The sequence below is a fragment of the Lactuca sativa genome, chromosome 3 (assembly GCF_002870075.4).
Source record: "Lactuca sativa cultivar Salinas chromosome 3, Lsat_Salinas_v11, whole genome shotgun sequence".
NCBI classification, from domain to species: Eukaryota; Viridiplantae; Streptophyta; class Magnoliopsida; order Asterales; family Asteraceae; genus Lactuca; species Lactuca sativa.
The window spans coordinates 233,012,631-233,038,056 of NC_056625.2; the positions used below are offsets into that span (position 1 = coordinate 233,012,631).

General features: G+C 38.4%; 1 protein-coding gene across 1 annotated transcript; it reads right to left on the bottom strand.

Annotated features, from left to right (window-relative positions):
* Positions 1-6,249: 6,249 nt before the first annotated feature.
* LOC128132915 (uncharacterized) lies at positions 6,250-8,565 on the bottom strand. The gene is made up of 3 exons (XM_052769917.1): positions 7,744-8,565; positions 7,206-7,672; positions 6,250-7,135 (listed from the first exon to the last, which is right to left on the bottom strand). The coding sequence occupies exons 1-3, from the start codon at positions 8,563-8,565 to the stop codon at positions 6,250-6,252; spliced, it is 2,175 nt and encodes a 724-aa protein (XP_052625877.1).
* Positions 8,566-25,426: the final 16,861 nt, after the last annotated feature.

Below are 25,426 nucleotides of genomic sequence, written 5' to 3' on the forward strand. Positions count from 1 at the left end.
ACGCAATACATCAAAAAGCTATGCTACCCAACAAAACTGTTATTAGTATGAAATGAGTGCATGCCTACTTTAAAAAAACTAATTAAATTTAATTTCAAAAGTATGACTCTTCTCAGAGTGTTTTTACCCAGTTGAGTTTATAGTTGTATACCAAAAAGAAATGGTTTTGATATACTTAATTCCCTATAAACAAAGCTCTGATACCAATCTGTCACACCCCCAAACCAGAACGGCAGAAACGTTCAGGGGCGGAGGACGTCATATTCAGTATCATAACAGTTCATAGAAAGGAAAGTACACACCACCATACATATATAAAGGTTTCAAAAATGTTTACATCATTGTATTCATTACATGCTCAAAAGATAAATGCGTAAACATCTTTCAAAAGAAATAATTAACGCCAGCGCGTTAATCCCCAAAAGTTGATTTCCAAACCTGCTTAACGGTTCCCTGAGAATACAAGTTATTTCAAAGAGAAAGTGTCAACAATTAAGTTGGTGAGTTCATAAGTGATTTAGAAACATTGAATGCCATTCCAAAATGAGTGCATATTTTCCAAGAAAATCCCTTATTTTCTTATAAAAGTATGAAATGCATGAGAGTATTTGTGTTGAAAAATGTAGCTAGTTGAGCCAAGAAAACCCCTTATTTTCCTAATAGTTGTTTGGTTTGTATACAGGAAAAACCCTTATTTTCCTAACATAACTCGCAGCCTCTAAGACCGAAAATCGCAAGCAACCGACGTGCTTAAAAGTTGTGGCATAGTTTTATATAATAAGGCTATACGAAGATCGAACTTGTTAGATGAAGAATAGTTTTAATAGCTACTCATTCATAAAAGCATAATACCATAATAATTGTATATCCGGTGAGTTTTATAACCATACTAAACATAATATGCCTGTAGCAACGTTCTTCAGGCGTCGTAGCGTTATGACAAACTGTCACCCCAAAGAACGGACTATAGCTAACAGTCAGGGCACGGGATCATGACTTCCCGTATAGATCAATACACATTTGAAACATTCTCCGAACAGGTGAATCTGGTTATAGACAGGACTTGTAGCGATACCTTCTAACAAAAAGGCAGTATTTGAAGATGTACATGTCTCACGGATTCTCAACTAAGTATGTATTAAAGTAATAGTTTTGTATGCAAAGATTATCCTTTTCACAATGTTTGACAAAACATAAATCATAAGTTTTCTTAGAATGTATAAAACGGTTTAGCAAGGAAGGATACTTTGGAATTACTAAATACTTTGTTTAAATCTAGTGCATGCAAAGTATGACAAGAGTTTTCACATAGTAGTACTAAATCACAAGTGATTCATTTGATAAAAACGAGTAAGTGAAATTTTATGAAATACACGATAATAACAGTATGTTTACTTGTATTCCCCCCCTAAAAGAGTATAAAAGCATTTAAAATATATTTAAAGTGTGTTTGAAGGGGGTATGAACTCACTTGGAAGTTTGAAGATAGCGAGATGGAAAACCGGGCAGAGTTTCGTCTCGGGAAACGGATTTTTCTCGGGATTCTTGGGAATCTCGGGAGTAAAATCGACCTTCGGGATTTGAGCAAAAAGACCAGGGCTTCGGGTTTGAACGGGAACGGAAAACGAGGCAAAACGCAAGAGAAATGAGAAGAAATGAGCAAATTTTCCGGAGACCCTCGCATCCCTTTTATAGGGGCTGAGAGGCCTCGGTACGCGGGGCGTACGGGCGTACGCAGCACGTACCCGTGCGTCATGCATGAGCGAGTCCTCGACTGCCCCGGAGCTCGGATGGGACGGATCGCATAGGGGCGACATGGACGGACCGAGACCAAGACCCTCGCGTACGAGAGCGTACGAGGCTACGCAGAGCGTAACCCGGATGAGGATGCTAACTCCTCCTTCGGATATTACTAGAATTTTGATTTAAATTTAATTATAATTTATTTAATAAACTTCAAAAAATCATATCTTCTTCATACGAACTCCGTTTTCGATGGTCGCGAAGGTGAGACAATGCTCTACAACTTTCGTTTAGACCCTGTTGGCAAATTATGAAATTATTTTTATTATTTATTTATTAAAATGACGTGATTAAGGAATTTCTTTAAAAATTCATAACTTCTTTATCTGACGTCGGTTTTTGCCAGACTTTTCCCGCTGAAGTGCCATTGTCGAGACTTTCGATTCTCGTTTAGGTCATTCCGGCCAAAAGTCGCTCGATCTCCGATTCAAGTTTTTAGCTGTCTGCTGCTAAGCCGAACTTGGAAAAATCTAATCTTCAATATACGAAGCCGGATTTGGGCATTGTTTTTACTTACGATCCCGGTTTAATGATATTAAACATAATAGCAATTTAAATAGATACTTTTTGGGAATTTTATTATTAAAGTTAATTTTATTAACTCCAAGATGGTTACAATACTTGACTTTTTAGGTCATTACAAAGTGTTGAAATATCGGGTTGTTACAGAAATGCACCAATCTTTGTGTTTACAGTGTTCAATTTATGTTTTAGGTACTTCTAGTTCCAAAGGGAGGAGTCTGTGGTGATTGTAGATGCCACACACCACCTCGTTCCGTATTTTGTGATTTACTCTCATATGATATGACTATTGATACATTTGTTTTATTTGGATTTATATGATAATGTTTTTAATATATTGGTTTTATTAATTTAAAAATTAATTTTTTGGGTCTTATTTTTGGGACGTTACAGGGATGTTACAAATGGTATCAAAGCTAGGGCACGGGTCGATGTGTTCGACAAGGATGTCGAACCCTATAATGGGGGATGAAGGTAGGTTGCACCTAATCACACATCGGCTCGGAAGGAGAACTAAGCATTCCTTATAAGGGATGTTGATACCTTCCCTGTCACAACACGTTTTAAAGCATTAACGGCAGCCAATCCCATAAGAACTTTGTAGTTAAGCATGCCCAGATGAGGGCAATCCATGGATGGGTGACCCCCTGGGAAGTTTTCATGTCGGGAGAACAAAGCGGACAATATTGTGATACGTGCCATATGGAGGATGTTACAATTGGTGCCTTCGACACACAAGTACTGTGAGGAAAACTTACCTCTTAGTCCGAATAATAGTTGAATACGTCTCTACTCTGAATCCTAGTTCTAATCACCACATAATCATCAAATAGTGACCAATCTTAATTACCACTCAAAATACCCAAAATACCTTTAGGCCAACTTGGTTAAAACAAGTCAAAGTCAAAAGTCAAACTTGGTCAAAACAGTTGAGTACGCCCAACGCACTTAGCTTGTAAGCTTGGCATACACTAGTTGACTAGAAAATGGGGTGTTTGACCATGAACACCCAACGCTCCTGGAGAACGCCCAACGTTAGTGTCTAAGTCCTTTCCTTTCTATTAAACACTTAGTCATTAAGCTCTTTTGTCCATAATCCAGATCCAACCCTAAACTGACGTGCTTAACCATAAAGTTTCCAACTTTACGGTCTTGCATGGCCATTAAGTGCCCAAACACAAAAACCCTAACTTCTTAACCCATTAAGACCTTGTAACTCATGCATGGAAGGGAAATAATGATCAAGACCACATTTTTATGCTTCTAAACACAGCCAAATCGTCTGAAATGACAACTTAAATGGATTGAAGTAGCTCATACTCAAAATACCAAACTAATGGGACCAAAAGAACACAAACTTCATGGCTAAACTAGATCTAAGCATAACTTCATCAAGTTAGAATCTTTTTACATCCAAATGATGCCAAATGGTGTTGCTATTCTGGATCCAAAGAATCCCCCTCCTCCAAGATGATCTTCTCTTCTTCCTCCCGCCTTCAAGGTTACGAAAACACACACAAAATGCTCAAGAAGACTCTAAAAGTGGATTAGGGTTTGCTTGGGGACAAAGGTAGCTTGTAGGTTGACGAAAGAAGGTAGGTTTTGGGACTTAAGGATGCTTAAATAGGGTCTAAACCCTAAAAATTATGGTTTGCACTCTAGCAACCTATGCCTAACGTTCCTAGGGAACACCCAACGTACTTACCCAAATCCCATAGTTTATGAAAATGATATTGGTGCAATGTTGCAATTAATTCTCATCCAAAGTCTAAAATTAAATAAATTCTCATAGTTAGGGTTTAAAATGACAATACCTCAACGTGAAGATGTTACACACACATACATACAGATACACACACATATTAATACATCTATGCATATGTATACAAATACACACATTCACATAAAAATTCATATACATACACGTATTGACACACACATAGAGATACACAAATACATACAAATACGAAACATATAAAAATATATACATGCATAATTACATACACCAACACACATAAATACACACACATTCACATATATATATATATATATATATATATAAATACACACACAAACACACACACACACATTCATGTATACATACATACATACAAATACACATACACACAAACGCAAACGCAAACACACGCGCGCGCACACACACAAACACACACACACACACACATATATATATATATATATATATATATATATATATATATATATATATATATATATATATATATATATATATATATATATATATATATATTCACATACACAGATTCATATACAAATACACACACATGTACATATATACATACATATACACCTTTATATACACATACATACATTTATATACTCATGCACATAGATATACACACATACATACACATAGATATTCCATTGGACCTATATTATACATGAATATCTCCACTTTCACCAACTTATAGCTAATACATCAGGTCGTGTGCGTTTTCATAATCTGCTATTTATTTCATGCTTTAACATTACATGTCTATTAATACATGTAATTTTTGATACACCAACACCATATACATATACATAAACATGCATACACATACACATACACATACATTAACATGCATACACATATAGACAAACATACATACATAAAAATTCATAAACATAAACATAAAAATACCCATACATATATACACGGGATAATGACTTAAAAGGATAACATATTATTGGTTTTGTACACATTTAGTCCCTGACTTTTTTTGTCCACATTTTACCCTTGAACTTGTTGTTGTGTATAAATTAAGTCATCATTACCAGTTGCTTCCATATTTGCTGGCATTTCTGCCTATGTGGACACTCATTAAAAGAAAACACTCCTACGTGGATCATCTCTTAGTTCCGTTGATTATAATACCATACCTACCCTAATTTCAGTAAAAAAAAACTTTCGAACCCATACCCAAAATCGAAGAAGAAGATGTCGACTCCCAGTTCATCTGGTTCCATCGCAAAGAAAGAGGAGCCATGTGATTGTCAACTCCCAATTCGAATGTGCACATCGAAGACTAAAGACAACCCTAACAAAAAGTTCAATGTTTGCCCTAATTCTCTGGTATGTCGATCTTGATTTCCCTCTGTACTTTTTATTTTGCTTCTAATAAATAAAGATTTTGAGGTTCTTACAATTTTTTATATTTGATTTCAAAGAAACGAGGTAAGAAGTGTAAGTATTGGTAATGGATTGATGAACCTGTGACTGGGAATCCGGATTTAAAACAAGAACTTGAAGCAGTTAAAGTGGATGTTGCATGTTTGAAGAAAGAAGTTCAAGAGCTGAAGAATAAAGCACATAGTTATAGGGTTGAAATCAACTGTAATATTATATGAAAACAATTTGAATAAAGTTTTGTATGATGTATTGAATTATGGTATTTTGAATGTAGGGATGTAATGGTTTATATGGAATGTACTGAATAGTTTATATTAAATGTATTGAATGGAGTTTGCATACTGAATGAAGTGTTATATAATGAGCATTTGATTGTAATTTACATTGAATTTGGCAGCAATTTCAATAGCCAAAAGACAAGGACAATGATAATTGAATTTGTTTGCAACTTCAACAACCAAAAGACAAAGGACATTGATAGAAACAAATAAGGAATATGATTCCCAGTAGACAATTGACATATGATTCCCATTATGACCTTCTTAATAAACTAATGCATTAATACCAATAAAGATTGAAAAAGACAAAACACAATTGACATAGGATACCATATCCAATTCCATTACTTAAAGACCATAAAAAGTTGCTAGGATACAAGCAAGGGTATTATTGTCAATTACATCAAAAGTTGGCCCAATTAACAAAATAAAGTCACCATACACAGTGTACTATAACATACTTCCAAAGCAAAAGAAAACAAGTAACCCTAATCAGTCTAAATGTAAAGTAACCGTGTTGTCCTTAGTCATTCCTTTGCCATCCTTTCGGAAAACCTGCTTCCTGATTTGTATCTTGTGGATTCTCTCTGAAGGCTTCCTTGCTCTAACACCAAATCTCCTAGGCACTCTAACACCAAGATTCACAGGCACTTGGTTAACAGGTATTGGAATCACAGGATCTTGGTTAATAGGTACTTCATTCACAGGAAATTCATGCACATGATCTTGGTTGACAGGAACTTCATTCACATTCTCTTGATTCATAGGATCTTCATTCACAGGGACATGGTCTTGAGTCAAAGGATCTTGATTGACATGTGTTGGAGCACTTGGAGCTGGAGTGCTTGGACCTGCTTGTGAAGGACAGTTTCTTACATTACTCTTCTTTCTTGCTGTACTTGGACCTGCTTCAGAAGGACCCCTCATTGGACATGTAGCATTGTTGTCTCCAGTTTCATTACAAATTGTACATCTGTGTTGAATACCTACCCTGCTCATAGTATGTCTTGTGTTCCCACTGAGTTTATTTTCTGCTTGGTCTCTTTTTCTTTTCAAACATGGCCTACCAGGTAACCTCCTAGTAGGAGGTAGTATCTGGTGAAAATCAGGCATGTAGGGCCACAAGGTACTATCATTCAGGGGATGTATGCTGTAATCATAGGCCCTAAGAAATGCAGATTTAGTAAACCACTCTGCAACAAATTCCTCTGGATCAAGATTCAAGGAAGATATGGCACATATGGCATGTACACAAGGAATTCCTGTCAATTGGCAACCTTGACATCCACATTCTCTCTTCTCCATGTCAACACCATACCTTTCATTACATTGCATAACTTCAAACTGCTTGTATCCACTAACATATGATGCCCAAAATCTGACAATTTAAAAAGTTAGTTAGCACTAGCATGTACAAAAACTAAGTAAAAGTGTTTGTAACAACTAACCTAATCAACTTCTTTAGTTTACCAAGTTTCCTTCTGATAGTTGGACAAATTGCCAAATCCCAGCCGAATCCTTTCCCTTTCTGCATGTACAATCTCTCCATCATACATACCCTTATGTCCTTCAACGTAGTGATCAATGGCTTCTTTCTAGCTTCTTCAATAGCAGCATTGAAGCTCTCAGACACACCATTTTCCATTTCACCACATCCCATTCCAACCTTAAAAAAAGCCCTTGAGCAACACTTGGGGTCCCTTTGAATGAGATAATCATATGCCCCTACATCAAAACTCTTGATTTCTTCCATTGGAAGTTCAAATTTTGGAATTGTAGTTGCCTTTACAGCCCTCCAATAAGGTTTAATGTAGCACTCACCCTTAATCCTTTTATGGAAGTTAGCAAGGATGTGCCTAGCACACAACCTATGCTCAACTTCTGGACATCTTTCTTTCACAGCCTCCATTATACCCTGCATTGATTTGGAATGTTAGTTTATGTAAAAGGTAATTTTTGTAAAATAAAAGTAGTGTATATATGTACCTTGTGTCCATCTGACATCAATGTGATTCCATTACCATTACCCCCTTCATCTATGTCTTCCATTAGATTGTCCAAGAACCACTTCCAAGTATTCTTGTTCTCAACATTTACTACTGCCCAGGCTATTGGGTAAATGTTATTGTTTCTCTTCCTGCCTACTACTGAGAGGAGCTTTCCTTTACAGATGACCTTCAGAAAACATCCATCTATCCTAATTACCTTCCTACACACATCTAACCATCCATCAACAACTCCTTTAAAACTCACATAAAACCTTTCAAACATCACAGTAGAATTATTTCGGGGCTGCACATACACTTCTATATGAGATCGTGGGTTGGCCCTTTTAATTTCAGCTCCATAATCCCACAGCTTGGAATAATGATCCTTCAAATCACCCTCAATTTCACACAATGCATATCTTTTTGCATTCCTACATTGTCCAACACTAACATTTATGTTGAATAACTTGGATACCATAGCTTTCATCTTCCTCAGACTCATTTTAGGGGACTCCAAAATATCAGTGACAAATTGTTTCCCTATCCACCTGTAGGTAACAATTGACCCAAGTTTGAATGCCCTTGAACAACTATGGTCTTCTCTAAGGGACTTTATTTGAAATGTTTGTTCATCTTTCATCCAGGATGCCCATAGTCTAAAACGGCATTGTGGTCTTTTTCCTTTACAACACTTTATAGGCAACCTATCCTTGTCATTCTTCTCATAATACAAGTCATATCCATGTTCAACTGCATAGTTACTGGGAGATGAATTAAGTTCAGCAGGAGAAGAGAATCTCATACCTAGTTCAGGGTTCATCTTCCTCCATTCTTGAGTAGCATCTGTTGGATATAATGTCTAAGTTCATAACTATATTTGGTATGTACTTGACCCGACTCGGCATGGTCCATTTGGGTTGCACTTCACCCGAACAATTTATGGATAATATTTGAGAATAGTACAAGTTATGATTTATTAATATATTATAAGTTCTAATATATTAATATAAGATCATATTATTTAATTAGTAGTGATCTATAATTAATCTAGGATTAATTTAGTGATCAAAGATATTACTAATTAAATATGGGCTTCTATATTTATATAGTGTGGGCTTATGCTTATTTGGAATGGGCTAGGCTTGGATGGAGAAGTCCATGGATACTCCATGGAGCTTTAACCCATGGATCTCATGGAAATGAAGAGACATGGGTATTAGGGTTTACATGGATGTAACCCTAATCCACCACACTATATAAAGGAGGCTTTGGCTCTTGAAATCAAGCTAGTTGTATCTAGTGAACACTAGTTGACTTATGTTGAGGTGAGGGCCGATTTCAAGAGAAGTGTGACTATTCTCTCAAAGTTCCAAGTTTGTGGTGATTTGTGACTTTCATTTGAGGCATCCACATTATTGGTGCTAGGCTCTAAAACTCCAAGCAATCAACTACAACTACAAGGTAAGTATTTCTACTAGCTTTATTTGATTCATGTTCCCCATGCCATGCTAGTTAGGATATGAACCTTGGAAAAATAAGTATTTGCATGTATCTTAGACAAACATAGATCCAAGGTTTATTAGGGTTGCATGTACACTTAGGAAGTGTTAGAATGCTCAAAACCCATCAGTGGTATCAGAGCCTAGGCTTGTTTGTTTGATACTTGTTGCAATATGCTTGAAAAAGTCGAAATCTTGCTGTCTGACTGATGGACTCGCCGAGTCCATGGGGGGGACTCGCCGAGTCCACTTGTATCTTCAACCTACTCGCCGAGTAGGTTCATGCACTCGACGAGTAGGGTCGACAGAGTGCAGTTTTTCGACTTTAGTTGCTGGAAATGGATTAGAAACATTACCCTAAACTGTTTTGGTACTTGAAAACTTGTTTTAGAAGGTGTAATGTCTTTGCTAACTCATTTACAACAACTAGTTATCAAAATTACAAAGATTAAGTGTGCTTTTGATATATGAAAGTGTTCATGTTCATGATCTTGTTCTTATGATGTTTAGATGATCATAGGAATTATTTGTAACCTATGTGGTAGTTTAATTCTTGATCATAATGTGTTTTAATGGAGTCCATAACTTGTCCTCAAGTTATGGAAAATCAAAAGTCTCTTGAATTAAAAAACCATTAAAAGAACACAAGAGTTAGAAAAATGAAAAGTCCTCATTTTATTACTCTATTAAACTCATAAGTTACAAGATATGAAAAGTTTTGAAAGTTTACAAAACTTGCCCTCAAGTTTGGAACAAGTAAAGTCAAGTTAAAACTTTAGTTCCAATCCTTAGAATTTTAAAAATTAAAATTCAACCTTTATACTTATATTATTATGATTTAATTATATATATGTATAAGAACAAAGTCGTCTTACCGCTAGTACGCCTCATTCAGGAAGCCGGTCTATAAGGTGGGTATAAGGTTGTTGCCTATAAAATGGTGACTTAATGGGTGTCCACTCTCACCCACCGCTTGCTTGACCGGTGGAGGGTCGTTAGCCGAACGGGTAAGACAAGGACTTATAAATTCTCATTCAAAGTATGATGAATATTATAAAGTAACTAAATGTTTTATTAAATTCCCAATCTTAGTTACTTTAGGAAAAATGTGAATAAGGTGCTAATCCATGAAATTACACTTTACACTTTGTTTGAGTGGTTGGTGGAGCGTGTGTGGTTAACCGGCACACTAACTTGGACTTAACAAGGTAGGTAAAGGGTAACTTAAAGGTTTATTATAGTATCGATGGAGCGTGTGTGGTTTACCGGCACATCGATTGAGTGATAAACTTTAAAGGGAACCAAGTGATTTGCATGGTTACTTCACACCTCGTTTTGTGATCCTCGGCATCCCAGTCACAAAACCTGGAGGGCACACTCGAGATTGAAACATGCCTTTAAAAAGTTCATTGAATCTCAAAGAATCTAGGAATTTCTAAGAACCAATCAAAAACCTAATACTTAAATATTGCGGTTTTCGTGGTGGAAATTGGTGAATCGTCATTCACCTACCTTTCAAATATGGTATAGCTTAGATTACGGCATACCTCTTCTAAGTTATATTATATTGTGATTGGATCCTAGCCTTAATATTACATTTGGGTGTTTTATTAAGGACTCTCTTATATCTAAACTAATCTTGTTCTCTACTCTTCAGATGTCTTCCAACAATGCTTCTGGGTCTAATCCTAATGGCTCCTTTACCCTTATGAACTTGTGTGGGAAAGTCACCTTTGATGGATCGAACTTCAATGAATGGATAAGAAACATCAGGATGATTACCCGCTACGAGGACAAAGAATATATCCTTAACAAGGAGCTTAAGGAGATTGATGAGACCACTGCAACTCCTCAGGAGATCGCTGAATTTCGGGCACATGAAAGGGATGCTATGAAAGTGGCTTGCATCATGATGGCCACGATGACAGCGGAACTCCAAAAGTCTTATGAGGATTTCTACCCTTACGAAATGCACCAAGATTTGATGGAAAGATACCATCAAAGTGCAAGACAAGAGAGGTATGAAATCATCTGCTCCATGATAACAACCATGATGAAGGACGGGGAATCCGTCACGAACCACATGCAGAAAATGCAAAGGTATGTGGATCGTTTGCTGAAGCTTAATGTGAACTTCCCTGAGGATCTTGCAATAGATATCATTTTGCACTCCTTACCATCGTGCTATGATCAATTCCGCATGACATATCACGTGAATAAGGAAGAGGTCACACTCAACAAACTTCAGGGACTCCTCAAGACCGCAGAATCAGGTCTTAAGGGGAAGTCGGTTGCTATCACTCCTACTCCAAACTCAACTCCGGTTTTGGCAATTGGGAAAAATCGATGGAGGAAGAGAAAGAGGTCCTCGAAGGGTACCAAGGCTCGGACCCTTGATGGCTCTTCTTCAAGTGGAACCAAGAAAGGTTTCGTCACTCCTTCTTTTGACCCAAAAGAGGCTGAATGCTTCTACTGTCATGAAAAATCTCATTGGAAGCGGAGCTGCCCAAAGTACCAGCAGGATGTGAAGGATGGGAAAGTCAAACCCAACCATGCAGGTACTTACACTATCACTTCTAATAACTCACCCCATTCTAAATCTTGGGTCCTTGATACCGGTTGTGGTATTCATATTTGTTGTGACTTGCAGGGACTAAGAAGAAGTGAGAATGTGGAGCAAGGAAGAATAAACTTGATCATGGGGAATAGGAAAGCTTTACCTGTTACCAAGATTGGAGTTTATACTTTATCGCTAAGTAGTGGGTTTAATTTAGATTTGAATAAGTGTTGTTATTCGCCAGGAATGGCAAGAAATATTATTTCCTTTCATGCTTTGTACAAACAAGGGTTTACCTTTTCATTTAATAATGAAGTTGGTTCTATTGATGCTTTTTATAATAATGTCTTTTATTTTAAAGCATTACCTTGTGATGGTGTGTATGAAGTTGTATCTGTTGTAGATAACTTAGGAAATAATGTTTTGTGTATTGATTCTACTAATAATAATAACCTGGATAAAGCATCATTATGGCATTGTCGTCTTGGACATATAAGCAAGAAACGCATAGGCCAACTCCAAAAGGATGGAGTCTTGGAGTCGTTTGACCTAAAGTCAGATGATAGTTGCGAATCATGCTTACTTGGAAAAATGACAAAGTCACCCTTCACAGGCTCGTGTGAGAGGGGTGAAGGTTTGTTGGACCTTATACACACGGATGTGTGTGGACCATTCAAACATGCCACAAGGGATGCTAATCGTTATTATTTGACTTTTACTGATGATTACAGTAGATATGGATATGTCTACTTAATCAAGCATAAGTTAGAGACTTTCGAGAGATTTAAGGAATTTAAACAGGAAGTCGAGAATCAATTGGGCAGGAACATTAAGATGCTTCGATCCGATCGAGGAGATGAGTATCTTAGTTCAGAGTTCATCGACTATCTTAGGGAATGTGGGATTGTCTCACAATTGACACCTCCCAGGACACCACAGTTGAATGGTGTGGCTGATAGGCGTAATCGAACCTTGTTGGACATGGTTCGTTCCATGATGAGTCGAGCTACGCTACCAATCTCATTCTGGGGGTATGCCTTAGAGACCGCCGCCCATATTCTTAATCTTGTCCCTACAAAGAAAGTTGCCAAAACTCCTCACGAGATGTGGACTGGCAAAGTACCTAAGCTAGACCACATCAAGATTTGGGGTTGCGAGGCTTTCGTGAGACGCGAGACTCATGATAAGCTCGAACCTCGAAGCGAGAGGTGTATTTTCATCGGCTAGCCACAACAATCCTTTGGTTACCTCTTCTACAGACCTACTGACAATGTGGTCTTTGTAGCAAGAAGAGGAGTCTTTCGAGAGAGAGAATTTATAAGCCAAGGAGACAGTGGGAGGCAAATTGATCTTGAAGAAATTCAAGAGTCAAGCGGTGAAGGAACTTCGAACATTAGCCCTCAACTTGAGGAGGAAACTCCTGTTGAGCCAGTTGATGAGCCTGTACCTCTGAGGCGTTCCACGAGAGTTAGGAATGCACCTGAGCATTACTATGGTTTCCATATTACTGCGGAAGGTGAGACACTTATTAGTGATGAGACACTAGTAGGTCTGGATGAACCTAACAGCTACACGGAAGCCATGGCAGGCCCTGAGGCTGCTAAATGGAAAGAGGCCATGGATAGCGAGATACAATCCATGTATGACAATCAAGTTTGGAACTTGGTTGAGAATGTACCTGGTCGTAAGACTGTAGGGTGCAAATGGGTCTTCAAGAAGAAGACCGACATGGATGGTAATGTACACACTTATAAGGCTAGACTGGTTGCAAAGGGCTTCTCTCAAATTCCTGGAGTGGACTATGATGAGACCTTTTCTCCAGTAGCCAAGATTAAGTCTATTCGGGTTCTGTTGGCCATAGCTGCATTTCATGATTATGAAATATGTCAAATGGATGTCAAAACCGCTTTCCTTAATGGAAAGTTGGCTGAAGATGTTTACATGAGTCAGCCAGAGGGTTTTGTCAGCAATGAGTACCCGAATAGAGTGTGTAAGCTCGAGAAGTCCATTTATGGTTTGAAACAGGCACCTCGCAGGTGGAATCTTTGCTTTGATGAGAAAGTCAAGGAATTTGACTTTTCGAGGAGTGAAGATGAATCTTGCGTCTATATCAAGGCTAGTGGGAGCATAGTCAGTTTTTTGGTACTGTATGTGGATGACATACTACTCATAGGAAATGACATTCCAACCCTGCAGGAAGTAAAGTCCTGGCTTGGGAAGTGTTTCGCTATGAAGGACCTTGGTGAAGCTGCCTATATCCTAGGGATAAAGATTTTGAGAAACAGGAGTAAAAGGCTAATTGGACTTAGTCAAAGTACCTACTTGGACAAAGTGTTGAAAAGATTCAACATGCATAACTCCAAGAAAGGTGAGTTACCCATTCTGTGTAACGCCTGATTGAGTAAGACACAAAGCCCTAGTAGTGAGGCTGAGATAGCGGAAATGAGTCGATTTCCTTATGCTTCAGCTGTAGGATCGATCATGTATGCCATGACGTGTACTCGACCTGATGTAGCCTTTGCTTTGAGCATGGTTAGCAGGTATCAGGCGAACCCTGGCAAGGAACACTGGACCGCGGTAAAGAATATCCTCAAGTACCTGCGAAGGACTGAGGACTGGGTCCTTACCTTCGGTGGGAGTGATGACTTGAGAGCTGTAGGGTATAGTGATGCTAGCCTCCAGACTGATAGGGATAATTTCCGCTCTCAGTCAGGCTGGGTCTTTACCCTAAACGGAGGAGCAATTTCTTGGAAGAGTTCCAAGCAGGAGACAGTGGCTGATTCCACTTGTGAATAAGAGTATATAGCAGCGAGCGAGGCAGCAAAGGAGGCGATATGGCTAAAGAACTTCATCGGAGACCTTGGAGTTGTACCAGCTATAAAAGAGCCAATGGAGATTTTCTGTGACAGCAATAGTGTGGTTGCCTTAGCCAAGGAACCAAGGGATCACGGGAGATCCAGGCACATCGACAGAAAATACCATTTTATCAGACATCAAATTGAAGAAGGACTCCTCGTGGCGAAGAGGGTATCATCGGATGAGAACCCGGCAGATCCCCTCACGAAGGGACTGAGTAGGGTTAAGCATCTCCAGCATGCTCGGAGCATAGGGCTGAAGGATGATATAAGTTTTAGTAGTTAGATAACCCGGAAATTTGTAAAGTGTAATTGACATTTGATGATGAATAAAAGGTGTTTTATTTATGAGTAAAGTGTTACTATCTCTTGTCGATCTTTTACTATATTTCTTTTGCATGTTTTGACTTCCAGAATAATTTTGTTTGGTATAACATATTATTCAAACCTCCACAGTCGGTCATATGTCGGAAGTAGGTATGAATCAAGACTGTCATGATGGGTTGTAGAGGTCTAAGGTGTTGGACAAGGCTACAACAATCATGAGTGCTCATAAGTTCTGAGCATTGGACTCAACCCACGCTCACTTGAATCACTTCATGGAATTTTATCTCGAGTGATCGTGAGACGGTAATATCATATAAGTCTTCAAACCTAGAGATATGATTTGTTACTTACGAGTTGGTTATGCATTGATTGTACGTAAACGCATTGGTAACTCGATGTTATAAAACGTGCCCTTGTGTGTAATTCAATGAGTGGTAGAACAAACATATGAGTCGAAGTTTATCCGTTCCTTCTTGGATTACAAGGTGATATCTGGGCCCCTCGATGATTTTGTTTTGACCTATGTACCGGGCCCGGTCAGAACTAAATTGATGTGTTCAGTTAAGTTCTATGTCAAACAAATCGGAAATCGGGAAACAAATGCTGGACAATAAGCAAGACAATGTTCCATGTGTTTGTCCGGCTGATATCTAGAACAGAGGATTATATGATCACTTATCTAAATGGCGCGTTCAAGTTCTACAGAGTTTAAAGAGCTATGAGTGCTGATCGGTTCCTGAAGTTATACTTGAAAATATAGTTACTAGACTTATCCAAGTGGGAGACTGTTGGATATAGTGTCTAAGTTCATAACTATATTTGGTATGTACTTGACCCGACTCGGCATGGTCCATTTGGGTTGCACTTCACCCGAACAATTTATGGATAATATTTGAGAATAGTACAAGTTATGATTTATTAATATATTATAAGTTCTAATATATTAATATAAGATCATATTATTTAATTAGTAGTGATCTATAATTAATCTAGGATTAATTTAGTGATCAAAGATATTACTAATTAAATATGGGCTTCTATATTTATATAGTGTGGGCTTATGCTTATTTGGAATGGGCTAGGCTTGGATGGAGAAGTCCATGGATACTCCATGGAGCTTTAACCCATGGATCTCATGGAAATGAAGAGACATGGGTATTAGGGTTTACATGGATGTAACCCTAATCCACCACACTATATAAAGGAGGCTTTGGCTCTTGAAATCAAGCTAGTTGTATCTAGTGAACACTAGTTGACTTATGTTGAGGTGAGGGCCGATTTCAAGAGAAGTGTGACTATTCTCTCAAAGTTCCAAGTTTGTGGTGATTTGTGACTTTCATTTGAGGCATCCACATTATTGGTGCTAGGCTCTAAAACTCCAAGCAATCAACTACAACTACAAGGTAAGTATTTCTACTAGCTTTATTTGATTCATGTTCCCCATGCCATGCTAGTTAGGATATGAACCTTGGAAAAATAATTATTTGCATGTATCTTAGACAAACATAGATCCAAGGTTTATTAGGGTTGCATGTACACTTAGGAAGTGTTAGAATGCTCAAAACCCATCAGCATCATGCCTAGGGTAGATAGCTGAAAGTTGTTTGTCTTTTTTCATCTTCATCTTCAACAACTACTGGACATAACTTTTTCAAAAACTTATCATTATAGGTTCTTTTAAAGATTCTTTTTCTTGATGTAACAGATTCATCCTCTTCATGTTCACAATTCTCATCATCTGCCAAAACAGAGTCGACATCTTCTTCTGAATACACAAGGTCTTCATCGTCTGGTTCTTCTTTCTGAATCCACTCAAATAGAGGTTCATTATCATGGTCAATATACACATCCACATGTCTGTTATCATTTGCAACCTCAAGAAACTCAGAGTAGTCACACTCATTTTGTAGTGTTTGGAGCCCCTCACTCAATCTCACTTCAGGTATACGATAATACACATGCTTGCACTGAAAATCGATAAGCTTATCAACATATTTGATGAAATCAAAGAAACCTAACTTGTTTGCATCTTCATTCAGACGTAGTACTAGTAGAGCAAAATACACTAACGGATTAGGCACAAAAGTACTATTATAGTGTATATCGACTTTTGGAAAACCTTGATTTTCCTCCATTGAATCAGAATGGTGTTTTGAGAGAAGAGAAGTGTGAGTAATGTGGAACTGATCAAGAACGAATTATGAGAATAAAGACAATATAACCCTAATTGATCTTCGTTGGTAAATGAGGTTTCTTGATAAATGAGCGTGAAAGGGGGTAACTACCACGTAAACCAGTAAAACACAAAATGACTGGCTTAACTGGAAGCAACCGGTAATAATGACTTAATTTATACACAACAACAAGTTCAAGGGTAAAATATGAACAAAAAAAAGTCAGGAACTAAATGTGTACAAAACTAATAATATGTTACCCTTTTAAGTCATTATCCCTATATACACACATACAACTTTCCCTAAAATATAACTAGGTTTAGATGTTTTTAACCAAATCCTACCACCCTAAAAATTTAGCTTTGGTTTAGAATTTTCCCTCCCGATCTCTTAAACAATATTGGTCTCTCATGTCGTCCTTCTGTATCCTCTTCCAAATCTCAGACTTCAGCTCTTCGCCTTCTCCTTCTCCTTCTATCTCCTCTATCACCATCATCAATTCAAGATCCACCACCAATACACCTTGCCCCCACCGCTCCACCAAAGTTTATCCTCGCTGGAAACCCTTATCGATCCACCTTGCCACCTCCACAACCGATTCATACATGTTCAAACATATACTTTTGTTAATAATGAATATTGGTTTTTTAAAGCTTTCTCTTCATTATTATATATATATAGAATAAATTTAGGCCACATTAAATTATTCATTATTCAGGCCGTCACTTTTTAGAAGAATCCGACTCATCAGTTTTGAAGATATGTCTTCCTCCTCTATTCTTCCTCGTCTGGTCACCGCCTCCCCCATCTGATTACCTTATACATCTTCATATGCAAGCTTATATAGGGAAGATATCCTCAGTTCTCCTCCGATATAATCCTTCTCTCTCAAATTCATCTCCCAATTTGAAATCGGCGAGGACTCTTCATCTAATGGCCTCCCACCTCCAATTTCCGTCAGACATTTTTGCCCTGCTCTACCGGTTACCTTGACCAATCCTCGATTTTGGTTCTCCCAAATACAATGCAGTTAACCCTTACTCTGGTTTTATCGTGGTCGTTGAGTTGCGACGCGGTGGAAGTTTGTACTGACTGTCATCGCTCCACCATAGCTCCCTCAAATCGAAGGGTTACATCCTCATCTAAAGAAGAAAGAAATCGATACCTGGTGAAGGCACATTCTGTTTATGGCGCTGGTGAACCCACAAAAATCACCATCTTTTAGAGGCTTCTGCTATTACTCTGATGGCGTCTGATCCTGCGGACAAGGCGAAAAAGGCTTTCGTGGTTGAATTCTATTTTCAACCCATCCTCATCAATCCTAAAATATACTCCCAATTTTAGATGCGTAAGCTTTGAAGGTCGTCTTCTTTTTCTGTTATCTCCCCTTTTTCCCATTAGAATTGACTCGGAAATTGCAAACTTTTGTTATTTTTTGATAATTGATTTCTGAATCCTTTTTTATGCTAAATTGTTCATGAATTTGATTCAAGTTAATTTGGATAGATGTAGACAATTGTTTTTCGGTACTTCCTTAGACCTCAGTTACCATTTCCATGCATTATTCTATCGATTTATGATTATATCATAATAACAATGTTTGGGCTCGAACCAGATGTTGTAATAGTTTGAGTGTTTTATAGTAATAGTAAATTACAGAAATGGTCTCGCTTGAAAATGTTAGAAATATGGTTTAGTGGCATTTGGAAATCTGAGAATCGTGACAATCACTTTCAAATCGAAGTATTTGGGTGGTACTCTCAAATCCTCAATTGGATAAGACTCAGATAAAATCAGAGAGAAATGAAAGAGAGAATGAGATGGTGTAATTTCGTGAGTACCAGAAAAGTGACTAAAATTGGTTATAAACCTTCCTTATCTGAAAACTATCAAAACTGTCATATAACAGTTTTTCTCAATAGTAAAAACTGTTATTAATCCGGGTTTTGTATAAGGATTAATGCAAAGTCAAAACCGGGTCAAATATTCAAAATTTGGATTTTCTGATGAATTTTTAATACAACAATATAACCCCAGCCAGGGGCGCTGTCCCTTGGACCCCGCCAAGGGCTGCCGCCCCTTAGACCCCGCTCCCAGGGGCACTGCCCCCGGACCCCCGTTCATTTAGGGGCTTCGCCCCTAAATGACAGTATACTTTAATACTTGATCAATCTTAAACAAGTGTGTACTCCACACATTCCTTACTTGTTGAATATTTATCAAGATCAGTTTTAGTCAACAAAGTAATCCTATTACACTTAAATAACATTGATGATAACAAATCACCAACATAAATATAAGCATATGATTGATTTCATGGATTATATGTTAGTTGCAGGTGCTTACCATTGATGGAGGAATGGTGATGTAAGAGCACCGAAAGATTATGGAGGCATATATTTTGCATTGACTTGAGAATTGAAAAAACTATGACAAACGTTGTAGGAGGTGGTGCCCAATATCATATTTTGGTTATCATTGTTGATGGCCATTCAAGCCCGTAGAATTCTATTTACTTAATAGTTGAACAGCTATGCAAACAAATCGTCAACCCAAAAGAATTAAATTTGTCGTTCTATATAAAACAAATGAATGGAAGTGCTTTATTTATGTATAATGTGTAAATTGTGCAAGAAGCAAAGCAAATGATGAGGTTCTTCAAATAGCTTGAAAATGGTGGAAAAGTACATTGTTATTTCCATTTACAGGGGCAAAAAATAAAATATATGCCAGAGGGAAAAGCTGCAAAAAAAGGTTTGTTTTGATTTTGATTAAGTAAATGATGAATGATATGCATTATTTGTGTAATTTGATGGGATTAAATTTGTTGGAATTCAAAAACAAAGGCAAAGGAAAAAGGTTTTGGCCAAAGAGGCTGCTTACAACCAGAATTAACCAAAGTGGTAGAAAAAACCCCTACAACTTCTCCAAATCTGTTTAGCAGGTTGATTATCCATATGTATATGCAGTTTTTAAGCATGTTTACATAAGGCCAGAGATAAAAGACAATCCGAAATTAGTTTGGTGTATGTTTAATTAGTTGTTGTATCTGACTTTTTAAAATTTATACCATGCATTACTTAATGCAACATATGTGTGTTATGTAACTTGCCAATGTCAAACAACCACCACCAAAACCAAATAAAAAATATGCAAAACCTCTTACCCGTACGAAGCACGTGGAACTCCCACTAGTGAAAAAATCAGACCTTCGTTGACCTTGATCTCGTCTAATGGAATGATAAGGGTTTCGTCGGATAGGCACTTCTTGAGGTTTGACACGTGAAAGGTGGGATGTATGTTCCTAAGTTATTGTGGCAACCGGAGATTGTAGGCTACAGGACCTATCCTCGCAAGGATTTCAAAAGGTCCTATATATCTTTGAATAAGTTTACCTCGCTTGCCAAATCGTATCATCTCTTTCCATGGAGAGACTTTTAATAGTATTCGATCTCCAACCAAAAACTCCAAGGGTTTGCGTCTCCTGTCAGCGTAGCTCTTTTTCCGATCTCGAGATGTTTCAGTGTTTCCCGTATCTGAACGATCTTCTCCACTCTTTCCCATATAATTTCAGGGCCAGTGAGTGAGCTATTCGTCGCTTGAATCTTAGCCAGTTGGGTATCACCAAATTCAACCAACTTCAACCTAGCATAAGGGTGACCTGTATTTACGTTCGTAAAGAGCCTCGAAGATAGCAACTTTGATGCTGGAGTGGTAGTTGTTGTTGTAAGAGAATTCAATTAAGGGCAGGTGAGCGACACATGCCTTGTCGAAGTCTATCACACAGGCACAAAGCATGTCTTTTAGTGTTTGGATGTTTCACTCACTCTAAATGTCTATTTGGTGATGGTAATTTTGTCTCATGTTGAGTCGGGTTCCTAAGGATCGCTGCAATGATTGCCAAAAGAGCGAAGTGAATCAACTATCCCTATCTAAGATGATGGATATTGGCACACCGTGCAGTCTCACGAAAACCTTGAGATAAGTCCTTGTCAATGTTTCCATTTTGTCAGTCTCATTGATTGGTAGGAAGCGGGCGGACTTGGTTAATCTATCAACAATCACGCAAATGGTGTTGTGTCCACCTGAAGTCCTGTGTAATTTTGTTATGAAGTCCATGGTAATCCGCTCCCACTTCCACTTGGGTATTTCCAGCTGCTGCAACAATCCTGAGGGCTTTTGGTACTCTACCTTGACCTTAGCACATGTCAAACACGTGCCCATATAAGTGTCAATCTCAGCTTTCCTGTTCGGCCACAAATACATCTTTTTCAGGTCCAGGTACATTTTGTCTGGGCCAGGATGAACGAAATATTTAGTCGTGTGTGCTTCTTCCATAATCAGTTCTCTAAGGCCGCCGAACTTTGGCATCCTTATTTGATCCATGAAATACTGAATCCTGTCATCTCTAAGCTCATAGTTCTTATTCATTCCTCACAACGCTTCACTTGCAACGTTTTCTATTTTCTGGGCCTCGAGTTGAGAATTCCTCATTTACACAAAAAGATGTGAGTGTATGGTCACTGTTAATGATCTTACTTAACTCCCTGAGTGTTCCTTTCGTCTCGATGCATCTGCCACTACGTTCTCCTTTCCCGGATAGTGACAAATATCACATTCATCATCGTTTAACAACTCGACCCATCTTCAATGCCTCATGTTAAGATCTTTCTGGTTGAGGATATGCTGAAGGATCTTGTGATTAGTAAATACCATACACTTTGTACCATATAGATAATGCCTCCAAATCTTCAATGCAAATACTACGACCCTAAGCTCAAGATCGTGGGTGGTGTAGTTGACTTCATGGGTTTTGAGTTTCTTGGAAGCGTAGGTGATGACCTTTCCTCTTTGCATGAGCACGAATACCAAACCTTTTTTTCGAAGCGTCACAATACACAACAAAGTCCTTTGTGCCTTCCAGGGGGGATAAGATTGGTGCACTACACAATGCTTGCTTCATTAATTGAAAGGCATCCTCTTGTTTGTCTTCCTAGTCAAAACTCACCCATTTCTAGGTTAACGTTGCGAGGGGTTTAGCTTTTTTGGAGAAGTTCTTGTTGAATCTCCGATAGTAGCTAGAAAGATCCAAGAACTGGCGTATCTTCGTTGGTGTCCTTGATGTTTCATAGTTCTCTATTGCCCTTATTTTGGATGGGCCAACATGTATCCCATCCTTACTGACCATGTGCCCCAGAAAGTCTACCTTTCGTAGCTAGAACTCACACTTAGAAAATTTTGCATACAATTTCTCCGTAACAACTCCAGTATCGATCTCAAGTTTTAACCAAAACTCCAGTATATATTAATATATCATCGATTAATACAATCACAAATTTGTCTAGTTACAGTTTACATATGCGCTTCATGAGGTCCATGAACACCGTTGGAGCGTCGGTTAGTTTGAAAGGCATTACTATAAACTGGTAGTGACCATATTGAGTTCTGAATGATGTATTCGAAACATCTTCTTCCTGAACTCTAACTTGGTGGTACCCCTATCTCAAATCGATCTTGGAGAAGTAGATGGATCCATGTAATTGGTCGAACAGGTCATCAATCTTGGGGAGTGGGTACCGGTTTTTGATGGTTAGCTTGTTCAGTTCCCAGTAGTCAATAAACTTTCTAAAGGTTCTATCTTTCTTCTTTACAAATAGGACTGGTGCTCCCCAAGGTAAAAATCTTAGTCTGATAAACCCTTTATCTAATAATTCATGTAGTTGACTACACAATTCATGGATCTCTGTCGGGGCTTGTATGTATGTGGATTTTGCTATGGAGGCTGCTCATGGGATTATATCGATTCTAAACTTGACTTGTCGAGCAGGTGGTAAGCCCAGGAGGTCTTCTGGAAATACATCAAGAAAGTCACGGAATTCTGGTATGTCCATGATTTCCTTCATCTCTTTCTTTTTGTTTGTAATGTGGGCTAGGAATGCATAATAACTCTTGTGTGAGTACTTTTACACTTTCATGCACGAGATGATTAAGAGGCCCTTGCCTAGTTGGTCACCGTACACAACAAGATTTTTGTAGTTGGGTAGATTCAGTTGGACAACTTTCTCATGACACATGATGTTGGCGCGATGAAGGTCCAACCTATCCATACCAACTATTACATCGAAGCTCCTAGTAGTCATAGGCATGTGGTTGATTTTGAAAATGTGGTCATTTACTGTTAGGGTGCAGTTTAGGTAAATTTCTTTGGTATTCTTGGTTCTACCATTATCCATTTCCACATTATAGATTTCTTCAAGTGGTCAGGGGTTATGTTTAAGTAATTGTTTGAACTTATGAGCAACAAAGCTTCTTTCGGCGCCACTATAAAAGTATGCAGGCATAAGAGTTATTGACAAGGAAGGTATCGGTTACAACGGTAGGCTCATGCATTGCTTCTTTCGCTCCCATGGCCAAGACTCTTCCTTGGCCTCTTCCATTTGAGCTCTTAGCCATTAGACAATCCCAATTGAAATGTCTTGTTTCCCCATATCCGTAACAAGCACGGGTCACCCCTGAGTTGGATGCTTGATTGGTCCCTAGTGTCGAGGTCTTATAGAATTTGGCAGCGTGCCCCTTTTTTTGTAGTTGAAGCAATAAATATCCCTACATACACCAAGAAGATGATAAGTTCACTTGTCGCACCTCGGAAGATTTCCGACATACTGCTTTGGTTAGTGGCTACAGGGGCGGTAGCATCGAGGACTACCACCATTCATTATTTCTTCTGGGGGCCTTGTTGGGGTCTTTCTTTCTTCTTATTCAAGGATTTCCTCTTGTTGTTCCTCTCCTTAGGAGGGTCAGCTTTCTAAACCATGGTCCGTTGACGGATGCCTTGGTCAGTCAACTGATGAGCAATGCACTTCGTGCTGTCGAAGGTGGTTGGTCGGGAGGAAAGACCATTCCTTGAATTTGTGGGGTAAGGCCCCAAATGTACCTCTCTATCTTCTTGTACACAGGAGTAACCATGCTTGGGCACAAGACAGCCAGATCATTAAAGCAATTGGTATAAGATGCTATCTCAGAATCTTTCATGGTAAGATTCCAAACTTCTTGTTCTAGGCCTTGCATTTCACTCCTCGGTCAGTATTGTTCCGTCATCATAACCTTCAACTCCTCCCAACTCATGGAATTTGCAGTAGTGAGGCCCATAGTCTTCACATGGACTTTCCACCATGACAAGGTGAAATCCACTAAGGTGCTTGAAGCAAACTTTACTATGCACTCGTTTGTGCATGAGCTTATCTCGAATACTGATTCAGTCTTTTCAATCCAACGTGTTAGTTTGATTACTCCTACATCGCCATAGAAGTTATTGGGTTTGTAGTTGGAAAAGTCTTTGTAGGATCCAACTCAGGAATTTCCCCTACTATCATTATGGGAACCATTATTAACGTGTCTTGATCCCTCATGCATATCGGTGTGGTAGTTGGCGACAACCAGTGTTCTAGAAGGCACGCCATGGCGGGCGCCAAGGCACGCCATGGCGTGAGGCATGATGTCGCCGTTACGAAAAGCTTCATAACGTTGCTGTTAGGTGTGGCGCGTGGCAAGGCGTGATATCGCGTGCCATGGCGCGTTGTGGCATGTTATGGCGCTTGTTTTTTCATTTGAGACATGTTTTTCTTTTTATACCTTTTCTAATCGGACATACAAGTATTGTGTTTTTTATTAACTTTTTGTTATTAGTTGTTGATATAACACTTCTAAAAGTAGGTATATTTGATATAAATTTATATTTATGCGGTAATATAATTATAAATTAATACAAAATCGCCGCCTTACATCACACCTTGAAAAATACCATGGCTCGCCATAACTCGTTAAGCTTGAGGCTTGGCCTTGCCGCCACGCCACGGCTCACGCCTTTTAGAACCTTGGCGACAACAGTTACTACCCTTTATGAAATCATTTCTTTGATTTTGGTTGCGTCCATAGACGCCGGTATTGAGGTTGGTCCCATATGGATCCTTGAGCTTCGTCTGATTGGAATGACCCTATTCCATGGATCAAGGTGTGAAAAATGTTCGTAAGTGACTCGAGTCGTTAGTAGTCGTATTCCATGAGTATAACATGTTTTTATCGATGTTTTCCAATGTTTTGATCAGCATTATCCTAACATACTTAAGATAACAAGTAGTAACAGTAAGTATTTTATACACCATGCTCAAACGTCATAGTTTTAAATAAAAATATAAAAATCATAACATTTAGTCAATTCAAGTTACAATAGTTTTTGGAAAGAGCATACATAGATTGTCTTACTACTACT